This window comes from Zonotrichia leucophrys, chromosome 8 (genome assembly GCF_028769735.1).
Source record: "Zonotrichia leucophrys gambelii isolate GWCS_2022_RI chromosome 8, RI_Zleu_2.0, whole genome shotgun sequence".
Taxonomy (NCBI): domain Eukaryota; kingdom Metazoa; phylum Chordata; class Aves; order Passeriformes; family Passerellidae; genus Zonotrichia; species Zonotrichia leucophrys.
In genome coordinates this window covers 3,117,443-3,131,666 of record NC_088178.1, presented here as the reverse complement: position 1 = coordinate 3,131,666, position 14,224 = coordinate 3,117,443, and the positions used below count along the sequence as shown (strand labels likewise).

Sequence of the window (14,224 nt, the reverse complement as noted above, 5' to 3'; positions counted from 1 at the left end):
TGGGCACTGTCCTGGTCATCTGCCCCTTGGCTCATCTCATTCTCCCAGTTTGGGAAGTGGGATTCTTGAGCAGATTTGGGGAATGGACAGCTGAGCAAATAATGTTGGAAGAGAGATGTGAACTTGGTCTCGTTGGTCTCCCCTCCTCCTGGAAGGGAGCCATGGAGCCCTCAGAGTGCTGTGGTCCTTCCCTTCCCTTGTTCTCCCTGGGTGTTCGAGGGAAGGGTGACACTCCTGAAGGAGGATCCTCACCTGGCTGTGACAGTTTGGGCAGTGGAATGGCAGGAATCTCTCCTCAGTTGCTGTTTGGTGGTTGTGTCCCTTAATCAGCACCAGAATGTTGCATTTCCTCAGTTTGCCTGCTGTGCCTCTTGCCCAGAGGAACTGAAGAAGGAAACTTGCTTCTCTTCATTTAGTTGGGAATAGATTAAAACCCTTTAAATAGATTAAAACCCCGTTGTGGTGCTGCTCCTCTCATCTCCCTCTGTGTGGGGCTGCTCTGGTGGGAGCAGAGCTGGATGAGCTGGGGCTGTGATGGATTCCTGCCTTTACCTCCCTCAGGTCAGCTCATACTTTAAACAGAGCATTCCCATTCCCATGGAAGTGGAGTCTGGAATAAAGTCCCTTAAAATATTTCAGCCCCTTAAAATATTTCAGTTCCTAATTAGCACTGGTGCCATGTCCAAGCCATGTGTGGGTATTTGCAGCAGTGGGGAATGGAGCCATCCCTTCCTGGGGAGCTGAGGGGAGGGCAGCTGAACTTGGAGGGAGAAAATCCAAAATTATTTAGATTTATTCAAATCAAGTAACACCACTGGGTGTTACTTAAGCAAAGTGGTGTGCTTTTTATACAAAGAATCTGAGCTTTACTGGTAATTATCTTCCTTTCAGAAGGAAATTAAAAATGCAGAGAGACATTGTGAGCAGTTTGGTCTAGTGGAGGGTGTCCCTGCCCTAGGCAGGGGGTTGGACCTATCTGGTCCTTAAGGTCCCTTCCAACCCAAACCATTCCATGGTTCTGTGATTTGGAAGTGGAGCCAGCCCCCTGGGAGCACCCTGCCTTCCTCAGCTGGGCTGGGGAGGGCAGGGCAGGGCTGGGTGGCCTGTGTCCATCTGTCCATCCTGCAGCTGCTCCGTCCCACCCTCTGCTTCCCAACTTGACAGGGTGGGTCGGGTTGCAAGTGATTAAATTCTTGTTCTGTAGTTTACCCAAATCCTTATGGGAAGCAAGAATTCAGTCTGTCCATCTGCCCTGCTCCTTGCTCTGCTCTTTCTCTTCCCTTTTTTTGTCTTTGCTGGCAGAAGTAAGGAGAAAAAAAAAAAAAAACCAAAAAAGGGAGGTGGCATGCTATGAGGAGCAAACATGATCTCCTAAAATAAAACATGGTCCCTTTTGGCAGTGAAGATGCTGTCTCGGGGGAAAGCAGCCTGAATTCCCAGAAGTGTGGCTTTTAAAGGCTCCTAGCTCCCAGCCCTGCCTCTGCCCGTTCCCTCCCTCCCAGAGATTTCTGAGAAATCAGGCGTGCAGATTCCTCCTGAGAGCGAGCACTAAAGCTGGGGTGGCTCCACGTCTACAGAAACATCTGGCCAATAAAGGGTGACCTAATGAAGCAGAACAGATGGTGAGAGAAAATAGCCCTGTCCTTCCTTGGGAGCAGCAGGAGCCAGGGGATGGGGACATGCCCAGGGTGGCTGCATTTCCTGAGCTGGGCTCTGCTCAGGGGTGCCTGAGAACACTCCTGTAGGGAGAGCAGCAGGGTGGCAGTCCAGAGGGACAGAGCAGTGTTAAAATGAGCTGGGGGTGAGGGGTTTATCCACTGCTTTAGTTGTTGGGATGCAGCTGGGTGGGAGCTGGAAGCTGAGGAAGCCTTTAAGCTGTGGATTTCAGGTGCTGGGCTGTGCCTCGTGATTCAGTGGAGGTTGGATTGTACAGCTCTGAGGATGCTGTGGAGCTGCTTTGGTCTGGTGAAACCCATCAGGATGGTGCAGTCTAAGGAGAGGAGATGCCACCCTGTGACTTTTGGAGATTCCCTTTGAACCTCCTTCTCCATGCTGATTCCCTCCAGCTTTCCGTCCTGCTGCTCCTCTGGGGATTTTGGGGTTGCAGGGGGTGAGGTGTTGCAGCATCCAGAGTTTATTTGCTGGCTGGGGTTCCCCGTGTGGCTTTGGGAAACACCAGGTCCCTGTGCTTGGGCAGGGCAATGCCATGTGCCATGGGTGTGTTCCTGGCAGGACAGCAGGGCAGGATTGGGATCTTTGGACTCAGCAAGCAGGAGTGGTTGCTCTCCAATGAGAACTGATGCTGTCCCACCACGTTTTAAAGGAAATGCATTTGCAGCACTCGTGGCTGCAGCCTTTGTGTATCCAGTAAGCTCCTACCTCTCTCATCCAGGTGCATTCCTAAAAGTCAGCTGGTGTTCATCCTACACCTTTCCCAACCCTGCTCCTGGCCCTCCTTATTCTCTCAGTGTCTTTGCTGTTTGATTCCAATGAAAGGGGTCTGGCAGCAGCCTTCAGCATGAACATCTTGGAATGGGAGAGATCTCTGGTGGAAATCTCGGCAGAGTTGGATCCTGCTGTTCCTACTTCCCTAAAAACCCTTGTGCTGCTCGTTCTGCCTCTGTGCTGGTGCTCAGCTGCCAGGCCAGTGTGGCAGACAGGGAGGGAAAGCACTTCCTGCTGCAGGAGATGACAATCCCTGGGGATTTCACTTCCAACGAGCAGTGGGGACAGCGTGAAGCCTTTGCTGTGTTTTGAACAGCTCAGGGGGTTTGGCCTTGTCCTGCAGGGATGTGCCCTGCCCTGCTCTGCTCACTGGGCTCCAGGGGCTGTGTCCCCAGCGTCAGGACATGTGCTGGGAAGTGTCCTGGGGCTGGGACGTGGCTTGGCAAGCTGGGACACAAAAGCCACTTTGCTCACAATGCTGCATCCCAGCTCCGTGTCCTCCGTCCTCTCCTCCGCCCTTCTGCCTTGCACTCGCAGGGGGAAGGTGATCTTCTGCCTTAAACATTATTATTATTTTTTAATTTACATTTTTATTCCAGAAGGCAACCGGATTGTTTTGTCTCCTTGGAAAAGAGGGGCTGGGGCTCCTGGGGGAAGGGTGGTAAATCCCTGGGGTACCTCTGCAGCAGTCACGGCTGGGCTCAGTGGCTGTCACCTCATCAGACCTTGCCTCCTTTTCATGACCCCCATCCCAAATTCTGCACCTTGGGGCGAGCATCCCCTGCTGCCACCGTGGGCTAAACTGGTGTGTCACCATCCCTGGGGGCTCCAAGCCCTGCTGCAACAGCCTGGGGAAGGAGAGGGAAGGGACCCAGCACGGGAAGCTCCCTGATGCTGACACCCCAGCCCTGCTCCTGGTGGGAGCCAAGGCTGCCCTGGCCCGGGCACTGCCCCTGCCTGGCACGGTGCCCTGCGGCCTGATAGTCCCTCAAACTCTGTAAACCAAATTGCAAACTCTTCACTCCAGAGGAGGAATTGGGCATCCTGGTGGAACTTGCCGTGACCTCTCCGTCCCGTAGGTCCTCGTGGCCAAGGATGGGCGCTCGGGAGGGGCCCGGAGTGGAAATGCCAAAGTTCCCCCCGGGCCCCGCTGCCGCCTTCCTCTCCCCCTCCCCGCTGTGTTGGTCTAAATGATCTTTCTATGAAGCCCTGTAGATGTCAAAAGTAATTATGGAGTGTGATTAGTCCTCTGTGGGTGCTTTCTTTCTTCCCCCCTCCTTTCTCTTTTGCTATCCCCTTCTCCACTCTTCTGTTTTGGCTCAGTGGAAAAGGTGAGGACAAAGAATTGCCGCTTGCTTGGACTCATGATGTATCTGTGACTGCGCTATTAGCTGTCTCCTCCTCCTCCTTCCTCCCCAAATGGATATAATTTTTGAAGTGTGGAATTCCCTTCTTGATAAGTAGGTTTAAAAAAAAAAATACTGCACAATGTGATACTGTTTCATAGTTTCTAGGTGGTTGTATACAGCAAAGTTACTGTGATTGTGTTTTTTCAAAGGAAAAAGTGATTGGTTACGAAATCTGTCCTTTTTTCATTATTACAAGCTCTTTGTTTTCCAATGATCTGATGGCTCTTTTGTCCCTGGTCTGTGTGTGTGTCTTCCCAAGTGCCACCCCTGTGCTGCATCCACCCACTGAGCATTGGCTCCTGCTGCTCCTGCTCCCTTGGGAGCTGTGGGATGTCGCTGGAGGTGGAGGAGATCCATGTCCTGGGAGGAGGTGGAGGTGCTTGGAGGAGGGAGCTGTCTGAGGAGGGGTTGGAGGGGCTCACAGGAAGCAGCCCAGCTTTCCCCCAGCACAGCCCAGCTCACACCCAACATGCCAGGGGCTGGTGCTGGAGGAAACCCCCTGCCCAGACTGCTGTGCTGGCCACAGGCTCGTGGTCCTTTTGGGAGCCTTTGGTTGCCTCTCTCCAGCTGATCCCCAGTCCAAGGGGATGTCCTGCCAGCAGAGTGTGTGACCAGTGCTGAGCAGCCCAGCCCTGGGTTGTCTGGGGTCTGTGCTTTTGTTTTCCTCTTTAAATCTCTCCGTTGCCTCTTGCAATCAATCTGCCTCCAGAAGAGAGCCCAGAGCCTTGAAATCACTCTAAGCCTGTTGCTGCTCACAGCAGCCACTTCCCTGGGAGGTTTAATCCCAGCCACAGCTCCCTGCTGGCATTCCTGGCTGGTGGCAGGAGCCTGGCTGGTGGCAGGAGCCCTCCTGCTGCCCTTTGGCACCTCAGCCCAGCTCCATGGGGACATCTCCCAGGTGTGTGTCACCTCCAGAGCCCAGGCAGAGGAGCCAGGATCCCTTTCTGGAATGGCCTGCAGGTAAGGATGGGTCACAGGGGAGGTTGTGGGGACCTCAGTGCTGGGGACAGGATGAGGGTGGCTCCTCTGCCCTGGGCTTTTCCACACAGAGCTCTCAGCTGGCCCTTCCTAGTGAAGATGCTCGTTCTGTCCCCCATGGAGTCCCCCTGTGTCAGCCCCGGTGGGGAAGGAAGGAAGCCCTTGGGCTCAGGTTTGGCTGTGATGAGGGCCCCATGGCCACCGGGGTGGCCGGGGACATTTTAAGAAGATAAAAGTGATTTCTTGCCGCTCGTGCTGGCAGGGGCCGGTGCAGCCAGAGCCAGGAGGATTAAAACAATTTCATAATCCTGGTGATTTCCTTTTGATCGGGATTATGAAACCAATCACGAATATCAAAAGCCACAGCTTAAAGCGGCAGCCGCAGCGGGGCCGGGACGCCCTGGGCCCCCTCAGAGCCCCGGTGCCCTCAGGAACGGCAGCCCTGGCACCTCCAGGTGAGCACTGCCCACCCGGGACCCCTGTCCTGTGTGGGGGGACATGGGGAGGGGCAGGATGGCAGTGTGGGTGTGCAGGGCCTGGGGAAAGGCGGCAGGATGGGGATGTTGATGTGCCAGGCCTCAGAACGGGGATTTTGGTGTGCAGGGCCTCAGGATGGGGGCAGGATGGGGGTGTTGGTGTGCCAGGCCTCAGGATGGAGGTGTTGGTGTGCAGGGCCCTCAGGATGGAGGTGTTGGTGTGCAGGGCCCTCAGGATGGAGGTGTTGGTGTGCAGGGCCCTCAGGATGGGGGCAGGATGGAGGTGTGGGTGTGCGGTTGGTGTGCGGTTGGTGTGCAGGCATGCCTTGTTTGGGGGTAGGGATGTGTAGCGATGCACCCAGCTCAGCTCCCACCTGCTCTCCTCCACGGCCCTGGCACGCCGTGGGTTCAAGCAGGATTTGGCCTCCGGGAAGCAGGGGAATTTAGCACAGCTGCAAACGTGTGATGCTCGCAGGGAGGTGCCGAGAGCCGGCGGAGCAGCGGGGACATGCGGGACAGCCCCCCCGGCAGGGCCCGCTTCGCTCCGCAGCCCACACAAAGGACATTCCTGAGGGAGGGCCGGGGCAGGGTCCCTCCATCCCGGACCGCTGGGTTCCCTCCTGTGGCGTTCCCTGGGTGGCGGACGGGGTCAGCCCCTGTCCCCAGCGTGGCCGTGGCCGCGGTGGCCCTGCGGGGACCGGGCCGGCTTTGGCCGGGTGCGCGGAGAGAAGGAGGAGGAGGAGGAGGCGGCCGGGGCGGGAGGCAGGGCCAGCACGGCCCCACAGCCCAGCCAAGCGGCTGAGCTCGGGCTCGGCTGGAGGGGCTGGGATTTGCTGGTTTGGCCGTTTTTTTTTTTTTAATTTCTTTTTTTCCCTCCCCTGCTTCCTTCCCTTCTTCCGCTTTCTTTCTCCTTCTTTCCCAGCCCTCTCCCGATGCCGCTCCGGGGGTAAGGACAGCCCTCGCATCCCGCCCGTGCCCCGTCCCGTTCAGCCTGGGGCTGTGAGGGGCTGCGGGGCGGCCATGGGGCCCGGGGGTGCCACGGGGATGCTCCTGCACCGCGGCCACGGGGGAGGCTCCTCCGGGGCCACCACGGGGACGGGATGGACGGGATGGGACGGGATGCTCCCGGGGTGCAGGAGGGCAGCGGCTGCTCGGTGCCACCGGGCCGGAAAGGCGGGCACAGGACCAGTGCCACGTGTGGCCCCGGGGGCCGGGGCGGAGCAGGGGCTGGCTCTGGCTGCTGGCACCTCGGCGAGCTGTCGCCGGGAGGGATTTGTGTTCCGCGGAGAGTTGGGGCCCTGGTTTAGCTCAGGAAGTGTCAGTTCCCTCCGGGCTTTGTTGCCGGGTGCCCCTAGGCACCTGGAGCAGTGTGGGTGGGCACTGCGCTGCTGCCCAGCCACTCGTTTTGGGGAACGACCGATCCCTCATTGCTGCCCCATTCCCCCTGCTCCCCAGTGATGCTGGCAGGGTGTCGGTGCTCTGTATGGATGGGTGGCCTGGTGCTGTGTCACCTCGCTGTCCCCTTCCCCTCCAGGCGCACGCCGGTAGCACTGCGTGCATTTACCCGGCGGGGCAGATGGGGTGATGCCCTTTGAGGGCAGTGCAGGGCTCATTCCCTGCGTTTCATCCCCGCAGGAGCCATGGAGGGGAGCCCTCCCGCTGAGGCGCGGCGCCTGCCGCGGCCCCCCAAGCAGCAGCACGCCCAGGGCGGCCGCGGCCCGGCCCCGCCGGAGCGCCCCGAGCCCCGCGGCCCGCACGCCGTGCTGGAGGCCAAGGTGAAGGCGCTCAAGGAGAAGCGGGGCGGGCGGCCCGGGACCCCCGCGGCTGCCCCCGAGCGCCCCTCGCCCAAGAAGCCGCGGCCCCGGCGGGGGAAGGCGGAGGTGGAGCCGCGGGTTCAGCTCCGCACGTACCTGACGGACGGGCTGCTGGACGGGGCCGAACCCGAGCCTGGCAGCGGCCCCGCGGCCCGCGGCGGCACCCCGGGGCTCTGGAGGGTGCCGGCAGCCAGGGGAGACGTGCCCGGCGGCGCCGAGCTGCCCCCGGACAAGGGCAGCAGCAGGTCCTGGCACTGCGCCTCCCTCCATGAGAGAGCCGCCCGGGATGAAGCGGCCCGGAGCCCGCTGAGGGAGCGGGGCCGAACCCCCGTGCCCGCGGCCCAGAGCTGGGAGAGGCTCTCGCTGGCTGAGCGCGTGGAGAGGAACCGGCGGCTGCTGCACGAGGTGCTGGGCCTCGCCCCTCCCGGTGCGTGGTTTGGGAAGGTGGCAGGGAGGGAAAACCTTTGGGATGGCGGGAGTCCTCCAGCCTCCCACGCTGCAGGTGCAGCTCCCTGCTGCCCCACACCCCAGGGCTGCCCCATCCCCTGCACGGCACGTAGGAGGTGTGTGTGCTCATGTGTTCACGGGATGCTCTGGGTGATACCTGCCAGTCTCCTCTGGTGTCCTGGTGAGGAATTTTACTGCTGAAAGCCAGAGCAAGAAAATTTCGGGGACACACCAGGTCTGTGGGCATCACTGTCCCTTTGCAAGCTGCCACCAGAAAAGAGAATAAAGTTCTCCTTTGGTGGCCCCATGCCCCCATCCCCACAGTCCCACACCTACAGCCAGGCGCTGTTGCCCCACATTCCACTCCTTTGGGATCTCCCAGAGGCAAATATCTGGGAGAGCCCTGTGGAGGGTGATGGGATGGGATATATGGGGGTGCTATCAAGAGCATGGGGGCTGCCATCCAACCAGGCTAATGCCTTGTCCTTCCTGCGTTTCAGAGATGCCAGCGAGCGATGGGGACTGGGACTCGGGGGTTTCGCTGCAGGACACTGAGGGCTGCAGGTAGGTCAGTCCCAGCCTGGGGCAAAAATGGACATTTCCCTCTTTCCCACTCCCCACTCTTGTATTTTAAATGCATCTTTTGAAGCAGCTCCAGGCAAGGGCTGTGGGGCAGCTGGTGAGGGAGTGTTGGGCCCCAGGGATGCTTCAGTGGGACAAGGGACAGAGCTGGGTGTCCCCTGGTGTCTGAGCTCAGGACATCCGTGCCAGGACGCCAGGGCAGGGAGGGAGCTGGGGAAGAGGATGGGACAGAAATTTGCTGCAGGTGCTTAAGAGGATCGAGGCAGCAGGAGTGTGTAATCTTGTTGGGCTAATGGAAAACCTTACAGGTACGGACTAAAAATAAGGAGGTGGCATAGGCAGGTGAGAGGCTGGGGGCTGCACAGGGCAGAACAGTGAGTGGGGAAAGCTCCCCAAGTGTTGTGGTCACTGCCTCTGCTCTGCTCTGGCAGCTGGATCAGTGGTGGGTGCAAGGCAGAGGCAGGGATGCAGCACCCACTGTGGGCAGGGCAGCCAAGGCCTGGGGAGTTCTGGGCCTCCCGTGGCGCTGCTGGGGGGGCAGCGTGTGCCCACCGTGCTGCACGGAAGAGGTTAAGGCCGGGCTTCCCGGGGAGGCTGCCTGAGCTGATTATTTTAATCAGGAGGATTAGGGCCATGGCCAGCCAGGAAGGCAGTGGTGCAGCAGGGAGAGCTGTCAGGTCCCTCACCCTGCACTCAGAGGGGGCTGGGGGTGTGGGGAGAGACCCTGCAAGGGAAGGGAAGGCAGCGAGACAATCGGGTCAGGGGGCCACCCCAAACCTCCCTGGCTCCAGGCAGGGATGGGAAGTGCTGCCTGCCCCATTTCCCTGTCCACCCCTGGGATGCCCGAGGCACAAAGCGCTGTGCCCGAGCTGGGTGGGTGCTGAGCCTGCCCCAAGGTCTCACCTGGCCCCGGGGGTGCGGGGTGCCCGCCCGGCCATCCCCGGCGCGGCCGCCCGCCCGCCCATGAACGGCGGCCAAGCCCCGCTTTCCCCGGGCAGGGCAGCCTCGCCGTCACTGTTAAAGCACGTCTAATCCCTGTTATTTTTTCCTAATCCCGCTGCCTGCTGCGGGGCTGCAGGGCCTCGGTGGCCGGGCAGGAGCTGGAGCTGAGCCCGCGGCACGAGCAGGCCAAGCAGCTGCTGCAGCGCGCCCGCATGAAGGCCCGCACGAACCCGCTGCGCGCCAGCCACGACATCCTGCTGCTGCCCAGCGCCGTCCCGCAGCCCAGGTCAGTGCCCCACGGTGCTCCCAGCCCACAGCCGGGTTCGGGGCACGTCCACGCGGGGTTTGGAGCCGGCACGTGTGTGCAGAGCTGGGGTCTGACCCGCTGCCTCGTACCCGGGATGTGCCCGGTGTTTGGGAGTTACTTGTAGGGGGTATCAGTGGTGGGAGGATGGCGTTTCCCAGCTGATGGGGAATGTTTTCCCGGGCGAAAGGGAAAACTGGTAGGAGGGAAAACTCCTCGCTGCTGGAGGCTGGACCACAGCGGCGTCTCGCCTGGTCATGTGCGGTGTGGTGTTCCCGGAATGATTAACCACACACCTCGGGCAGGGAAGGGGCGATGGAGGTCGAGCCCTGCCGGCAGGGAGGTGCCGCAGCCCCTCCGGATTTCAGCTTGAGGCTGGAGGGAAGCGGGGCTGTGCACAGCCCGGGAGCACCGGGCGGACTTTCCTCCTTGCGCTGGGTTTTGCGCTTTCCTCCTTTCGCACCGGGTTTTCCCCCTCCCGCCCCGCTTTCCCAGGGTTGCCGAGCAGCTCGCCTGCAGGGCGTCCGTCTGTCTGTCCCCATGGCAGGGAGCCCGGCGGGCGGCCGAGCGTGGCCCCGCGGGACGGCGGGAGCCTGAGCGATTCATCCAGCGGGGAGTCGAGCTGCGGGCGGCCGCGGCGGCCGCGGGGACCGTCCCCGTCCCGAGTCCGCTTCGAGGACGAGTCGGCGCGGGACGCCGAGGTGCGGTACCTGGAGCGGCTGCAGCTGCGGCAGCGGCGGGCGCTGGGCTCGGCGCTCGCCTCGCCGGAGCCGGCGGGCAGCAGGCAGCCGGGGGACGGCGCTGGCCAGCCCAAAGCCCGCGGCGGCGACCTCGTGGCCGGGGGCAAGTGCAGCGCCTGCGGCTCCGTGCTTGGTGCTGCCGCCGGCCGGGGCACGGACGCGCAAGCTGCCCCCGAGCTGGCCAAAAGCAGCCCTGCGGCACAAAGAAGCGTCCCAGGGGATGGCAGAGGGCCGGGCGCTGGCCAGACAGAGCCGAAAATCCGGCCTCTGGGCCCAGGAGGGTCCCCGCTGTGGATCCTGCCCTCCCGGCAGCGCATCCACACCGAGAAGATCAAGGAAACCTACATCGGGGATGTCACCTACATCGACGAGGTGGACTCGGCCCTGGAGAGCACCGACACCTCCGACGGCTGCCGGACGGACAGCGAGGAGGCCGGACCGCGCAGCCCCCACCTGCGGGGGCACCGGGACCCCCGCACCCGCGGGCACAGAACTCCCCGCGCTGCCCCGCAGCCCGAGCCCAGGGCCAGGAGGGGAACGTGTGCGGCCAGCGGCGGCCCCGCGGGCGGGGACTCGGGTCCGGGCACTGTTTGTCCCCCAGCCGCGGGAAGAACCAGCGGCCGGGAAGATGGGGAGCCCCATCGACATCTGGGGGGCAGCAGCGAGGGAGCGGGGAACTCAGCTCGCCCCCCGCAGCAGCCCAGTGAGCCCCTGGAGCCTCCCCCGCAGCTGAGGAGCAGCACCCCCATCCCAGGCACCCACGTCCCTGCTCCCCCTCCCACCAAGAAGGCCTGCGCCCAGGTGCCTTGCAGGAAAGCGCTGTTCTCCAGCAGCAGCCGCCAGGCGCCCAGCCAAGCAGCCCGGGGCCCGGAGCCCGATGCCGGCAGCGCAGCCCCCCCGCAGCCCGGGGGCACGGCGGGCCCGGCCGAGCGCCGCAGTCCCTGCAGCCCCCGCTGGCTCCCGGGGAGCCCCCTCCGTGCCTTGTCCACCAACAACTGCAACAACACCCACGGGCAGGACGCCCCGGGGCCGGGCAGAGGTGAGAGACGCACGCGTGGAGTGGTGGGGGTGTCCCCAGTGAAAACAGGCGTGTGACTGTCTCTCTGTGGCTGCAGGGACGCTGTCACACCCCGCTGGCAGCCCTGTCACCGCCGTGCCCCCCGAGGCTGCTGATCCTGCCGGGGAAGGTGCCGGGATGTCGGGAGCGCAGCCACAGCGGCACCCGGCCGGCAGCGCCGCCCACGGGTGAGTGAGCATGGGTGCTCCAGGCACCATGGCATCCAAACGGGCAGCCCTGGCTTCCCCCAAACCAGGGCAATGCCCATGGCTTCCAAACTGGGCAGCCCTGAGCATCCCAAACTGGGCAGCCATGGCATTCCTCACACCGGGCAGCCATGGCAGCATCCCCTCACCGGGCACATCGAGCTGGCTTAATGCAGCTCCTTGGCAGCATCCAAAAGAGTCTCCGCAACGAAAACCACGGTGTGGGGGTCACAGTGTGCCCCTGTGTTTGGGGGAGCTGTGTTTCCTTTCCCCACATCTGGTTCTGCTGGGGATGTCGGAGCAGATGTTACAGAGGTGTTTCGCTGGTGTCGGGTGAGGAAAATCAGCTGCCTTGGGGCTTTCCAAGTGCGATCCTGCCAGCCCTGTGCCTGGCGCTGCATGTCAGCCTGGCAGGAGAGTTCCAAGGTGGTGCTGGGTCCTCTGAGCCCGTTGGCAGGATGTGATCCCTTGGGGCAGAGCAGGGGACTTCTGGGATGTGTTAAACCCCTGAAATAATGGAGAAAATGGGGAGAGAACTCTTCAGGCCACTTTGGGTAGTGACCCAAACCTGCGTGTGCTGGGGCACTGCTGCGGGGAGGAGGCTGCCCCCGATCTCACCGTGTACCCCGATCTCACGGTGCGCCCCAGTCTCAGCTGCTGCAGCTCTCGGGGCTGCCAGGGAGGGTTCAGGATGCAGCCCCAGCCCGGAGGCAGCTGCAGGTCCTGCAGACGCTCGGGGTGTGACCGCCACGCCTCTCCTGCCCCCAGGGAGCCGGGCCGGCCCGTGAGCCGCAAGGGCAGCGGCGCTTCGGCCTCGGGGCTGAAGAAGCTCCTGTGCAGCCTGAGCCAGAGCACCAAGCAGCGCCTGGGCCGCTTCCGCTGCTACAGCATGGAGCAGCTGCCGGCCCCCGGCGGGTCCCCGCAGGGCAGCCCCGGCGTCAAGAAGTCACCGTCCCTGCAGTCCCTGCAGCTGGTGAGCGTGGACATGTGGGGGTGCCATGAGGAGACACAAAGGAAAGGGTGCTGGGCTGGGATGAAGTGTTCCTGAGTGTGGATTTGTGGCTCAGGCGGTCCTGGAGGGGGCACAGGTGGATGAGCCACCCCAAACCTGCTGTGTCTGAAAAGCCCAGAGCCAACTGGGAAGTGGAAGTGGGAAGGAGGGAGAGAGGGGTGGCAGTGGAAGAGCAGAGATGCTCGTCCCTCCTCAGCAGTGAGCTGGGAGCGCTCCAGGGGGGTGGGATGTCCCAGTTCCTCCACTCCTCCTCCTCCACTCCCTCGGCACATGATGTCCGTCCCTTCACAGTGTGGTGAAGAACCGCGGTACTGCACAGTTTGTCTCCATCTCAGCCAGGTGTCTCTCCCCAGGTGTCACCCTTCTGCCAGCCCCAAAAAGCTGCCTCTATCCAGAGCCTGCATCCCCAGCTGGGGAAGACGCCTCGTGCCAGTGCCTACCTCCTGCCCCAGACCACGGCTGACAGGTAGGACGGGGGCAGGCACATCCCTGCGGTTCCCAGGACACTGTTCTGGGGTGCTGTGGTGGCTCAGTGCCACCAGGGGCTGCAGCACTTCCCTTGTCCCCTGTCCCCGCAGGAAGGGGGGCTCGGGGCCGCAGCGCTCGCTGAGCGTGGAGGACATCGGGGCGCCCGAGCAGCTGCGCGCCGTGGGACGCGTGGTGCAGGTGTTCCCCGATGGCACCAGCCAGCTGGAGCTGCAGCGACCGCCCCACGGCGCCTTCGGCTTCTCCGTCACCTCCGGGCACGGCCGGCCCGACACAGGTACTGTGGGACATCCCAAAGCTTGGCGCACTCTGATCCCTCCGTGGTGGCTCCCATCCCAGCCCAGGGGTGAGCTCGGGCACGGGCGCAGGGGGTTGCTCCATTGCTGCGGAGCGCTTGGCTTGGGACACAAGCCCTCACCAAAGGCTGTTTATCACAGGTTTGTTTCTGTGCAGCCCGTGGCTCTCACCCATCCCCGTTCCCCCCGCAGGTGTCTACGTGCAGGAGATGGCGGATGCTGGCACGGCCAAGCTCTACGCGGGGCTCCTGGCCGTGGGGGACGAGATCCTGCAGGTGAACGGCGCGGCCGTGTCGGGGCTGGGGCTGGCCGGGCTCCGGCAGCTGCTGCGGAGCGCTGACAGCCTGTCCCTGCGAGTGCTGCGGCACCGCCCCGCGCCGCGCTAGCCCCGCCGCCGCTCCTGGGGAGGCTGGCCAGAGGAGATGTCCCAGTGATGCCCCGGGATGCTGCAGATGGCATGGACCAAGCTGCCTCACAGTGCCAGGACCAGCCCTGCTCCACTGCAGTGGCTTTCTCTGTCCCCCTGGGAGAGAGTGTGGGAGCAGGGACATCCCAGAGCCTCCAGGAGCTGCCCAGGTGTGGGGGACAGGGGACAGCCTGGCCCCAACAGGGCTGGGTGGGTCTGTCCTGCAGGCACTGGGGTGACCAGCATGGGGACACCCCATCTCCGTGACCCCAGGAGACAGAGGGCTTCCTGCCAGCACTGCCACCTTGTGCTGGAGGGCTGGTGAGGTTCTTTTAAATTATTGCAAACTGAAACCCAAAAATACATCTCTGCAATGACAAAGCAGTGCCCTTGGCTTGTGGCATGGAGGGGCTGGGGTGGTGCTTGTGGCCTTTGCTGCTTGGTTTTTCCCGTGGCCCTGCTGCTCCACCAGCCACCTCCTGGCCGTGCTGTGGTGCTGGGGGGCCCTGGGCAGGCAGGCAGGGGGGCTCAGCCACTGCAGGGCTCCTTGGGGATTTTGAGGGGTTCTTTTTCCAGCCATGGAAGGCAAAACACATCCTTGGAGGGTCTCCAGCAGCAGTGGCT

General features: G+C 62.5%; 1 protein-coding gene across 1 annotated transcript; it reads left to right on the top strand.

The window, feature by feature from the left end:
• Positions 1-5,166: 5,166 nt before the first annotated feature.
• KIAA1614 (KIAA1614 ortholog) lies at positions 5,167-13,965 on the top strand. The gene is given in 12 exon segments (XM_064720127.1): positions 5,167-5,287; positions 5,975-6,070; positions 6,944-7,549; positions 8,070-8,133; positions 9,230-9,379; positions 9,945-11,178; positions 11,181-11,216; positions 11,219-11,382; positions 12,169-12,373; positions 12,766-12,878; positions 12,991-13,175; positions 13,387-13,965. Coding segments are annotated over 12 exon segments (3,168 nt in total). The 3' UTR covers positions 13,581-13,965.
• The last annotated feature ends 259 nt before the right edge of the window (positions 13,966-14,224 follow it).